General features: G+C 44.4%; 1 protein-coding gene across 1 annotated transcript in view; it reads left to right on the top strand.

Moving 5' to 3' along the window:
• Positions 1-10,977, top strand: part of edar (ectodysplasin A receptor) — a 61,901-nt gene extending 50,924 nt beyond the window's left edge. Inside the window, 7 exon segments of the mRNA XM_084084001.1 lie at positions 2,182-2,254; positions 6,866-7,026; positions 7,029-7,168; positions 7,170-7,190; positions 7,739-7,802; positions 7,926-8,071; positions 8,073-10,977. Coding sequence (XP_083940127.1) covers positions 2,182-2,254; positions 6,866-7,026; positions 7,029-7,168; positions 7,170-7,190; positions 7,739-7,802; positions 7,926-8,071; positions 8,073-8,336 — 869 coding nt within the window. The 3' untranslated portion in view covers positions 8,337-10,977.
• The last annotated feature ends 1,653 nt before the right edge of the window (positions 10,978-12,630 follow it).

Below are 12,630 nucleotides of genomic sequence, written 5' to 3'. Positions count from 1 at the left end.
CCTGAGTTTACAGAACCACAAATTCTATAGGCTGGCTCGCTAGTTTTTCCCAAGTTTGAGGTGTTTGAGGTGTAAAATAGAGCTGGTAGCAATGTTCTAGGCGGTAGAATTATTATACTCCAAGCAACAGTGTGGATAAAACTAGATAACAAAAAAAAAGTCAGTCAGTCAAGAATGGGAATAGAAATAGATAAGAGAACAAATAACTCAATAAACTCTATGCTGTGTTCTTTGTACAGCCTACATACCTGCTTCTACATGCTATGTGTATATGTATACATCTCTTTGATTATTTGAGCTATTTCTATCCAGTATTTTTTCTCCTTGCTCTTCCTTGATCTCTATCCTCCTCCATTCTCACCAAAACTACAAATGATGAAAGGCGATACAAAAAGAATTGAACCCACTTGTTCACATCTGTAAACCTGTAATGCAGGGGTCTTCAACAGGGGGTCCGGGACCCCTAGGGGGTCCTCAGAGTTACTACAGGGGGTCCGCCAAATCTTTGAGTGATATGATTGTTTTATTTTTACATTAACCACTTGAACCCTAGCATCCCTTTTCTGAGGAGAACTTTAGCCAAAAATAGCCGATCTACAAGCTCAGCGCGAGGCGTTGTGAGCTTGTAGATCGGCTATTTTTGGCAAAGAGTTATAGGTGTAGAGGGAAAAAAGCAGCAAAAGTTGATCTGAAACACAATTTTATACAATATAGAGGGGGTCCCTGCTTCATCTCTCTCTCAGCTAGGGGGTCCTTGGCCTGAAAACGTTGAAGACCCCTGCTGTAATGTGTCAATGAAGTTGATCGAGATTCCGATTCATCAAACTAACGTGAAGATAAATCTGTGTGTGTCGCACATAATCAGCAAAAATAGCAGATCTACAAGCTCACAACGCGGCGCATCGCGAGGCGAACACAGTTTATTTTTTTCCCCATCTCGATATGTAGTTATGAATGCTTTGTACCTTGTTGTTTCGTGAGTAAGACGTGTCTACATGCACACGTACTGTGTGTATACATAATGTATGTGTGTTATACATATGTATGTGTGTGTGTGTGTGTGTGGGTGGGGGAGGCAGACAGGTCCTGTGGTGTGCATTCCAACTGTGCGGTGAGGATGAGTGCAGCATGAAGAAATGTTAAACTTAGAATGCTGCGGCCATACATATAGCTCTAGGCAACATTTGTCCTGTTTAATTTAGCTCCCAGACTGACTTACTGCTTGAATATTATGTGATTGTATAAGCACACGTGTGCACGCCTGCTCGTGCACGAACACACACACACACACACACACACACACACACACACACACACACACACACACACACACACACACACACACACGCACGCACACACACAATTATCTTTAACCACAAACACCCAGCATACCATATACATAACTAAAGACTTACATAGTTACAACACTAATTAAGCAGTTTTAATGTAATTGGAGAATTGATGTAATGTTTTGGTGTGGTTTCTTTCATTATTATTTGGTTAAATGTGTTGATACAGTTGTGAGCACGTAGGTACTGTATGTGTCCTTTTATGTGTGTGTGTACGCGCACGCTTGTCAAATCAAGCGTCTGTCTTTCATCTCAAGGCCTAATTAACTTGGTGTCTTTGTGAGTGACAGTTAGCTCCGGTTGGGCTTGGAGCAATGGGCCTGTCTCCCACAAATACTCCAGTCATCCAAAATGCCAACGCACACGCACGCATACGCACACGTGCGCGCGCTCTCTCTCACACACACACACACACACACACACACACACACACACACACACACACACACACACACACACACACACACACACACACACACACACACACACACACACACACACACACACACACACACACACACACACACACACACACACACACACACACAGACACACAGACTTTGTTCCACTTAGGTGTTCACTCATTACTCTGTCTATCCCCATGATGTAAGTGCTTTTTCACCAAATAGTCAGTGTAATTATTTTCTGCTGCATTCCAGCTCCAACGCCTCTATTCAAGACTTCACATACAAATCCAATGTGATCTGCAGTATGTTTGGAAAATGCTCTTGGATTACTGTGTTTTTCCCCTCCTTTTTTTCTCTTCTGGATCTGTGAGAAACAATATTTATAACCCTGTCTGTCTCTGCCTCTCTCTTGCCTTCTCTCACAGACAATGTGGTGATCTACGCGGAGAAAGACGAGTTTGACAAACTCAAAGCCCCTCCTCAGAAGACAGTGAAAAGGTGAGAGACTTTGACTAAATCACCACACTGCACTCCCTTCTGACAAAGACAGGGGGCACTTTACTTACTATTTGTAAATATTTGAATGAATAAATGACTGCTAGTTTATACTCAAACAACCGTGTCCTACAGTATGACAAAAATGACGTTTCAACATGTTTCTTTTCAACGCCTTTTTCAGTTGAATAACATAACTGATATAAAACCATGGCTCAAAACTCAAAATGTTATTTTAATTAAAGTGCTTTACTTTGTATAAGAGCATACTCTTATGCAAATATTGTATGTTTAGGTTGACATTGGCAGAGTACCGTGCATGGTGTTTTTGTTTTTTTGACAAATCAATGCAATAGGCTCTGTGTATAACTGTAGTCCTGGGTTTCCCGAAGGTGGCATACCCATTCCTGGTTCCAGTTCAGTTTCCCATAGCTTTGCTTGAATTAGCGTGACAACAGATTTAAACCAGAAACACATCTGCTCCTGCGCCAGTCAAGTGAAGTTATGGGAAACTGAACCGGAATACCCATTTCCGGTTCAGTTTCCCGTAACTTCGCCACCTTCGGGAACCCAAGACTACAGTTATGCACAGAGCTTGTCTCTCAACAAATAGACTGGGTGAATCTACACAAAAGCTGTGATATCTCATTGATTTCACCTGGTGAATCCACAGAGATTAATAACATGGGGTACAAATGGACACATCTGTACACTCTTTTACAGAGGATCCAGGCTATAACCAGGCTAGTAGTGGAAGAACCAGGCTAGTGGAAGAACCATACTAGAACCAGGCTAAGAAGGGGTTTCATGCCTTGAGACTACTGAGACACTGAGGTTGTGATATTAATAGGCGTCAGAACTAAACACGAGGAAGGTGTTTCCCTGTTAAATTGAGCAAATACGTATGTTTCTCCACCTCTCCAAACTGTCGCCTGAATCTCTGTATGATAGACAGTAATATCCTCAGTGTTCATTTAACTCAGAGTCTAATGTTTTTTTCTTTCTTTTCCTTACACTCAGACTAAAATTAACGCTGAGGAATTTTACTGTCATGATCCTCTGCAATTTAAAATCAAAATGTCAGCACGAGTACACTATCGCTTTTGTGTATCCTAATTAAAATACCAGTGTAAGTTGCAAGTTGACAAGATAAGAGGGTTTAGGTCTGTGTGTGCGTGTGCGCGCGCGCGTGTGTGTGTGTGTGTGTGTGTGTGTGTGCAATTTACATTTGTGTGCATTTAAAGTATGTGTGGGGATCTGTGGATGTAAATGTATTTGTGTGCGCGCGTGCGTGCGTGCGTGCGTGCGTGCGTGCGCTGTCAGAGGCCCCAAAAGACAGAGAGAGTCTTTTATCAGATTCTTTGGGATCTGCCCGAAATCAAGCCACCACAGAACAAGTCACTGCAGTAGTAGGTTCATTGCTGCTGGCCCTTTTATTGGTATTTATTGTGTGTGTGTGTGTGTGTGTGTGTGTGTGTGTGTGTGTGTGTGTGTGTGTGTGTGTGTGTGTGTGTCCTCAGTGTGGGCAAGGCATGGAAAAAGCAAGTTCACTCTAGGAGTTTTTTTTTTATGAAGCACAGACTCATTATGTGGCTTTGGAGGGGGTGAGGTAGCATAGATGAGCCCTGCAGCCTCGAAAACACAGAGAGAGAGAGAGAGAGCGAGAGAGAGAGAGAAAGAGAGAGAGACACACACACACAGAGAGAAGGCGGGGGGGGGGGGGGATTCAGCGTAGCCAAACCACCACCAGGTGAAAACACGTCCCACTAGATAACAAAGAATGACAGTTTCACTCAGTAACAAACTATTCCCTTCATTCAGCTCTCCCTGTCTCCCTCTCCATCGCTGTCTCTCTCTAGTGGTTCTCAAAGTGGGGCCCTTGAGGAGGTTCCAAGGGGTCCCCAGCCAAAGTTGTTAATATAGCATCAAAATCAGTTAAACCACTTTAACCCTATTTTATTCAAAACACATCCAATCTACAAGTTACAAAAAAACAGTTTTTAACACAACTGTTACTGGAGTCCCCTGGCACAAATCTGTTCAGTTGGGTGTCAGCAGCCTAATACTGATCAATGTGTGGGTCCTTGACATGAAAAAGTTTGAGAACCACTGCTCTACATCTGTCTGTGTGTGTGTGTGTGTGTGTGTGTGTGTGTGTGTGTGTGTGTGTGTGTGTGTGTGTGTGTGTGTGTGTGTGTGTGTGTGTGTCTCTCTCTCTCTGTACATCTGTCTCTGTCTCTCTTTCTCTCCATCTCTCTCCCTCCATTTCGCTCTGTGTCAGTCTCTCTCTCTACATCTCTCTGTCAGTCTCTCTCTCCCAACTCTCTCTCAAAGACAATGCAGCTTTATTGGGTCCAGTGGATAACGTCAGGGTAGTGAAGTGAAGAATATGAAATAGATGATACGCCTATAGTACCGAACACGCAGACGTGCACGCAGGGGCACGCCGTAAAATCCTCAGCGTTAACTTAACTCTGAAAGACTCTCACGGGTCCATTTGGGTCCATCTTTACACTCTCACAGTAAAATTAACAATGAGCACTATGAGCCTTTGTACTCAAATATAGTACAGTGCCTGTAGCGTACATTGATATGTTGTTTCAATATAGGGAGGAGGGTGTGTGTGTGTGTGTGTGTGTGTGTGTGTGTGTGCGCGTATAAATTAGAAAAAGATGAGATACACACAATGTGAGAAGCCCCTTAGCGTCTATGGCAGTAAACAGTGTGGATAGATGCATGCCAAAGGGTGTGCTAACTCACTGCATCAGCTGCCAGGGTAGGTGTTGGATGTCTGGGAAACAATGCCATTGTGTGCATTTGGTGTGTGTTTGTGTGCGTGCGTGTCTGTGTGTGTGAGAGAAAGAGAGAGAGAGAGAGAGAGAGACGGAGAGAGAAACAGGGCCTGTGAAACAAAGGAATTGTGTGAGCGTACTTGCGTACGGTTGACAAGGTGCTTAAGGGAGAATCAAACAAGAGAGAAATCAGAAGATGAAGAGAGGTCAAGAGAGGGAGGCCGTCTGGGAATCAGAAGGTCTCTGGTTCCCAGCCCGCCCAGCATACGTGTCTCTGAGCAAGATACTTTAAGCCCTATAACAGCTCCCCCCGAGCACTCATCATGACTATCTGAGCAGCAGCCATCAGCAGGTTGAAGCTGATCATTAACGATTTAGCTTACCTTAAACCCTGAAACCACTCAATATTTGGCACATTTTGATTATTACACAGCTTCGTTGAAAGCTCGACGCTGATTGGCCAATCACGGCATTATTGCATTACTGTGGTGCTCAATAACAGACCGTTTGCAATTAGCTCACTTGCAACACCTGGCAACTGTAACATCTAATATAGACTAATTTCTTTGAATTAATAGAATAATTGTTGTTGTTATACTTTGTATCAAAATATTGATTTCTTTATGAACCACATAAACCCTAGCGTCTCTATTCTGGGGGGCGAACATTAGGGTTAAATAGCAGGTCCACAAGCTCTCAAGGCATCGCAATGTGACACTACCTAGTACAGCCTGTGGGACCCCTGTCAAAGTATAAAGGGTTTAAGTGTAAGTTTTAAGTAGCCGTGTAATAACCGGTACTTAAAACATTATTGAGAAATAAACCCTGTCAGGGTGATTCAGAATCCTGCTCACTCCATCAGGGTTTGTTTCTCAATAATGATCGCCTCGCTGTTCATCATCTATTACATGTACTTTATCTTTGCAATGTGCTAACGCTACCGAGAATTCCATGGCAGTGTAATTATGGCAAATGTATGTTGTAGAGATGCCGATCAGTGTGTAGCCTAGTACGTGGCGCAAGGCCTTGTGGTGGCAGGTGTGATAAGGAGTTAGGCCAAAAGGCATGGAAGATGTCGGTGGTTGCACGTGTTGTGTGAGCTGCAAGATGAAGTGGCGGACCTCCACTATTCTGATGTCCTGCCAGCGAGGGCTGAAGCTGAACAGCACCTTGTCAACGGTTTGGCCTAACCGCTCATCAGACCTGCATCACAAGGCCAGGCGCCACATAGTTGTTTGTGAAGGGGTGTATTTCTCAATAATGACCACCTTGCTGTTCATTATCCCGCTTACACAGTTACTTAACCACTTCAAGGGATAGTTCACCCCAATTATTTTTTTTTCCTATCGATTAGTCACCCCATGGAGACTTGAATTCATGGATATTTTTTTGTTTTTGTCGCATTCCTAAGCCAATAATTTGATGACCAGCGGACCGGGTTGACAGCGGTTCTGGTAGGAGACACAAAGGAGACTCTTTGTGTCTCCTACCGGAACCGCCGCCGGTCATCAAATTATTGGCTTAGAAATGCGACAAAAACTAAAAAATATCCATGAATTCAAGTCTCCATGGGGTGACTAATCGATAGAAAAAAAGTCATTTTGGGGGTGAACTATCCCTTTAAACCTATATTATACTTAGTTGTTTGGGTTCCCCAGAGCTCTGTACTAGGTCAACATCAAATCTCTACACTGAAAAATCACCAGGATAAAAGCATGGAAGATGTTGATGGTTGCATATAGCGTGGACCTCCACTATTCTGATATGTGGACACAAGATAGTAATTCAAGTGTGTGTGTGTGTGTGTGTGTGTGTGTCACAGTGAGAACGACGCGTCGTCAGAGAATGAGCAGCTGCTGAGCCGCAGTATCGACAGCGATGAGGAGGCGGCCTCGGACAAGCAGGGCACGGGCGAGCCCAACAACCCCAACCTGTGTCTCCTCAACATGGGCAACAAGCCCGACCTCTGCCTGCTCTCCCTGGGCTCCTGGCCCGTGACCGCACGCCCAACGGGACCACGGCGAGCTCAGCCAACAACATCTCTAACCACAGCGTTAACCATGTGGGCAACGGCAACCAGTTCACCAGCGCCAACCACATTAGCAACGCCAACGCTCTCAACAACCAACAACAACAAGACCACAGGGGTGAGTCGGAGACAGAGGTCTTTTATTTTATTAGATATAGTGGTTAAAGCACTAAAGGCTTTCAAAGGTGATGGAAAGCGATAAAAAGAAAATGCAATAATAAAATGTAATAAGATTACCGTGCCAGTTTTAACCACTTTAAACCTGGCCTCTCTATTTTGGACATGTTATTGTCAAAACTTTTGACAATAAAACATTTTCAGGTTACTGAAAACATTCTTTTTTAGTAGCAAAAATAGCCAATCTACAAGCTCACTCTGAGCTTGTAGATTATTTTTAAGCCATTTCACAATCAAGAACGAGCACACCATTCAAAGTAATAGTGAATAGAACATGACGATCACATCCATTCCAAGTTCAATGGAGAAGTTGCGTCCTGTTCTATTCGGTTCCTCAAGCTACTGTATATAGGGGGCTGCATCCAGGGTCCTCAGCATGAAACAGTTCAGGAACCTCTGGTTTAGAGAGACAGAGGAAATCATGTGTACCTAATATAATAGACCTTCAGATGGCTACCATATTTCAATTGTTATTTTTGACCAACACAGATCCTCCAGAGTCGGAGGAAAAAGATCCTGGATCTGTACGCCAGAGCCTGCAGTGTGGCAGAAGGTAGGACCAATTCTCATGTTACAGCATCTCCCTCTATTCTCCAACATAAGGGGCCTGTCTCCCACCGACTGTACCCACCTGCCCTAACTCTTCCTCCCTCCTCTTCTTCATCCCCCCCCAAAGGCCTGAGTCCCACGGAGCTTCCGTTCGACTGCCTGGAGAAGGCCAGCCGCATGTTGAGCTCGTCGTACAGCAGCGAGGCGGCCGTGGTCAAGACGTGGCGCCACCTGGCCGAGAGCTTTGGCCTGAAGCGCGATGAGATCGGCGGCTATGAGCGACGGCCTGCAGCTCTTCGAGCGTGTGAGCACGGCCGGCTACAGCATCCCCGACCTGCTGATGCGCCTGGTGCAGATAGAGAGGCTGGACGCCGTGGAGTCCCTGTGCTCCGACGTGCTGGGCAGCCACGAGGTGGGCGGCGGCGGGGGTGTCCCCGGGGTGGGCGGCATGTCACGGCCCGGGATCGGCAGCATCCACAGCCAGCTAGTGTCCTCGGCGCCCTCTCCGTGTCCGTCCCCGCGCTGCGCCAGCGTGTGACCCGCGTGAGGGGCTTGTGTTGGAGGTGAGAGCGGTGCGGTGGGTAGAGACTTCTTACCAGAGACACTGATGCAGGAGCAGATCGACGGCACATATATACGTATACAATAAGCCCCCCCACGGCCACCATCTCCACCTCCACCATCACATGAAGAATGTCAGCAGACCTACCCCACCCCACCCAAAGTTTCAATTTCTTTCACTTTCTTTCTCCAACACTATGGAGTCACATTGACTTAAAAAGGTTGATAAACTATGCGCTGGACGCTTCACTGAAGACCTTTACGGTTTATATCTCTTACCAGATTTGACAGAGCACTTGTTGTGCAGTGCCTTCATCACAGAACTAAAGGAAAGCAGGACTCTTGAGGGCATGTAGGGGTATAAGACATTTTAACCCGACTCCACTGCGGCAATGGCAAGGTGCCTTTGCTCATGGGCATACGTGCCTAAAAGGCAAAACCCTCATCTGCTCTGGACTTGAACCTTTGGGCTGCTACTGTTGCTTAGGGATACGGCGTCTGAAATAATCCACATCTTCTTGCTTCAACTACACCCCACCCAGATTGATCCTAAACATGCGTTACTGTCTTCCAACACACACACAAGCCTACTGTCTTGCTGTGACTACTTCCCCACCAGTGACCCAGTCTGTGACCCCCCCCTCATAACTCTTCTACCCCGCCGGTTCCCCCTTTACCCCAATCCTGCGGTCTAGTGCTGCCGCCAGCCCTAATTATTTGGCGTGTGGCTGCTCCGGGCCCCTAATAGGCTGAGGTGTTGTGGTTTACAGAGCGGGTGCAAAGTGCCTGTGATTTCCAGCACCCAATTAAGCATTTAGGGCCACTTAACCGCTGAAAGCCCAGTGGAAAAGCTGTAAAACCCGGCATTAAAAAAATAGGCCGTGGTGGAGTAACTGTACGTGCCCCCGGGGTTTTTTGCTGCTGTTGCGCCAGGGAGAGAGCAGGGGAAGAATGCAGCCCCGGTCGTGGTGCGAACAGCACAACGGTCACGATGTCGACGTCCGATAGCAGCCAGGCCCCAGATTTGTGGTCATCTAGGCCGTGCTCAAAACAGGACCTAAGTCCTGCCACGGGACTGATAAACGAGGCAAATGGGAACAATATGCATTTCTGTGCGTCATCCATCATGTCGGGAAAGTATAGAGTTGCTGTCGGGGCGGAAACCTTGCATCTCCATATTTCAGCTTTTTGTGTTTTTTTTCTGTAAATGAATGCCCTACTTTGTAGTGCAAGAGTGTCGTGCAGAAGTAGCAAGGTAGCCTATCTACAAGCTCACAGCGCGTTTTCCGCTATTTTTGAATTATTTTGAAAGTGAAAATGGTTAATTCTGTCTGCGGGTTTTATGCACATTTTACCAATGAAAGGTATCAACAAACCGTGTGACTAAATAATAGCTACATTGGCTCCATTGGAACACAGGTTATTTTCCTGAAAAAGTAACAGTTTTGGACATACAAGGTTTCTGCCTGACAGCGACGACAGCTAGTATAGCTACAGTATGTGTAGGAGAGAGGGTTGATCGGGGGTTGATGATTGTTGATCTGGGTTGAGTTTCCCAAAAAAAGCACTGCTTTCTACAGCAATCTTAAGTCTGCCCTGGCCGAGCCAAGATGGCTTAGAAAACAGGGCCCTGGTCAGTGCCATGCGGCTGGTAAGCTTCAGGAGACAGCTTTCAGCTCCAAAACCTGCACATTTCAGGAAACAAAGCCAAGAGTCCATTTCTTGGAAAGGGGGTGGGACCTGATTTATGTTTATCTGATGTCTGATATGTTGTCAGCATAATGTCTCTGCAGTGTTCTGCACAGGATCAAACGCATCACCTGTTGCCTGGTCCTCGTTTTTCGCCCTGTTCTGTTGTTCATATTTCGCATTGCTCACATACAGTAGGGGCTGGACTCCGGTAGTGTAAATGAATTAAGCTGCGCATCTAAAATAGCTGTCATTATAGCATGTATTTGTACCATCAGTTGCTTTTGCCTTCACAGTGCGGTCACAATTTCACAATACATAGTTCAAGAAGCTAATGGCTTAGTACAGTGCCTCTGCACAGTGGGTTTAGCCCATTAAGACCTGAGGCCGATTCTACAAATGCCTCCTAAATCAGTAGTTCTCACACTTTCAAGATTTTCTTTTTAAATGAAAAAATAGCATATGTACAAGCGAGCTTGTAAATGTGCTATTTTTTAATAGCCAACGCTAAAATCTAAAATGACACCGATGCTTTTGCGGTTTTAATGGGTTAAATATTTTTTCGAAGACAGTTTCATGGTAAACTTTGCAAATTGACTGAATTGCAATCAAATGGACCTCAAACCTCTTTTCCAGACAGGCAAAGTTTTGTCTGCCATATTATGCTGCCGCTATAATGATATTACAGTTGAGCGGACCTGAATTACTTACCTCAGTAGCACTTACAATAGTACTTGTAGAAAACACACACACACACACACACACACACACACACACACACACACACACACACACACACACACACACACACACACACACACACACACACCACAGGAAGCAAATTATTAATTGAAACCAAAGTGTAAATGTATATATAACTTATTATTGTACATAACGTAATAATGCATTAATAAATGAGTATGAAAACATGTTGTTGTCTTGGTACTTGACTAAGGTGAGGAGATGAATTGTGCTTTCAGAGTTTTGAGCAAGGTCATCTCGACTGTTTCACAGTCTCAACCCAAAGCTAAAAGGATTGTTGTTCTCTGCCGTCCAGCATGCTACACTACATTACAGAGAGATGGGGGGGGGGGTGACACGCAGCAAAGGACGTCTGGAATGGGGGTCGAACGCGCGACACGTTGTCAGGCTGGCATTGCAGCCTAGGGTGCCTAGACCGTCACGCTACGGCCCAGGCCAACATTCAGTATTTTACTGTGTACAGAACACCCAGTTCCAGAAACTTGGGCAAGCAATCACTGGTCATCGTTTTAATAACTTCCCAAAAGGCACGTAGAAATTAAAACTTGCCACATAAAATTAGTTTTATGTGTCTTCCATTTTATTTAAACAATGGTTTAGATTACTTGGTTTATACTTTGTGTTTTACTACTATTTCACTTTATAGTTTTACGAGTTATTTCTGAAAACGTTTTGAGGACTGTTTGTGGACCGCTCTAAATGCATAATATGTTCTCTTTGTCCCACAATAGAAAAGAGTTTTAGGGTATAGCTGGGACAATTTAAGTAGTCAAAAGCCACCTTCAAGTGCATCCAAAGCCCTCATAAGATGAACAAATGCATCACACATTAAAACCCTGAGGGTTCATTTAAATCTGTGAATGTAGAAGTTGATCCATAAGGGGTTTTCTTGCACACACACACAGCTTAGTGGTTCAATGAAAACAGACTTGGGCAGTAAAAAAGAACCAAAAAAAAAATCTAATCGTGGATCTCGGGATCCACATGGGATGAAGCGTGGCTTCATGTGGATCTCGGACCTCATGTGGCTAGCCTTAATAATAATAATAATAATCAAACTTATATAGCGCTTTTCATAGTACCCAAAGTCTCTTTACGAAAAAAAAAAGAAAAAAAAACTTTATTAGGAGAGAAAAAGTTAAAAGCCTTGTGACGTTGGTCGTCTATGACATAATATATGATGTATGACTCCAAATTTGGGCAAGGTTTCAGCCTATTCTCAACCCGATTGACTTCTGTTTATTATAACATTTTAAGTTAAATCATCATATTTCAAACCTTTTTGGCCTACTGGCAGCGTACACAAGAAATTTGGCCGTGATTGGTCTAGCGGTTGGCGACATTAGTTCCGGACCCAGACGGACGGGGACACACCCACCCTTTTACAGACAGCAAGCCTCCTACTTTAATCTTTCCAAGAAGAATGTCAGTGCAGATCAGAGGTCTCGTCCAGGAGGATAAAGCCTATACATAAATGTAAGGCGTGTCGGTATGGATAAAATTTAGATCACTATTTTTTACCATATACTTTAATATCAATATTGTGACAATAATATCATATTGTAACGATAGTATACCCCCCAAAAAAAGGGAAAATAGCAGCTCTACGAGCTCACAAAGGGTTGCATCACAACGCGAGTTGTACATCTGCTATCTTTTTATTTTTAAAAATAGGACTTGAGGGATTAAAACCAGGAAAACAACACTTACGCCAACATATTGATATGATGACAATACTGTATATTGTCCAATCCTGAGTAAATTTTATATTTGAAACACAGAGTCACAATGGATGAATCACCATTTAGGATTTTACTGTG

The sequence above is a fragment of the Gymnoscopelus microlampas genome, assembly GCF_963454915.1.
Source record: "Gymnoscopelus microlampas genome assembly, chromosome: 17".
Taxonomy (NCBI): Eukaryota; Metazoa; Chordata; class Actinopteri; order Myctophiformes; family Myctophidae; genus Gymnoscopelus; species Gymnoscopelus microlampas.
Note: the sequence above shows the minus strand (reverse complement) of the source record. Positions and strands in the feature narration are given on the sequence as shown.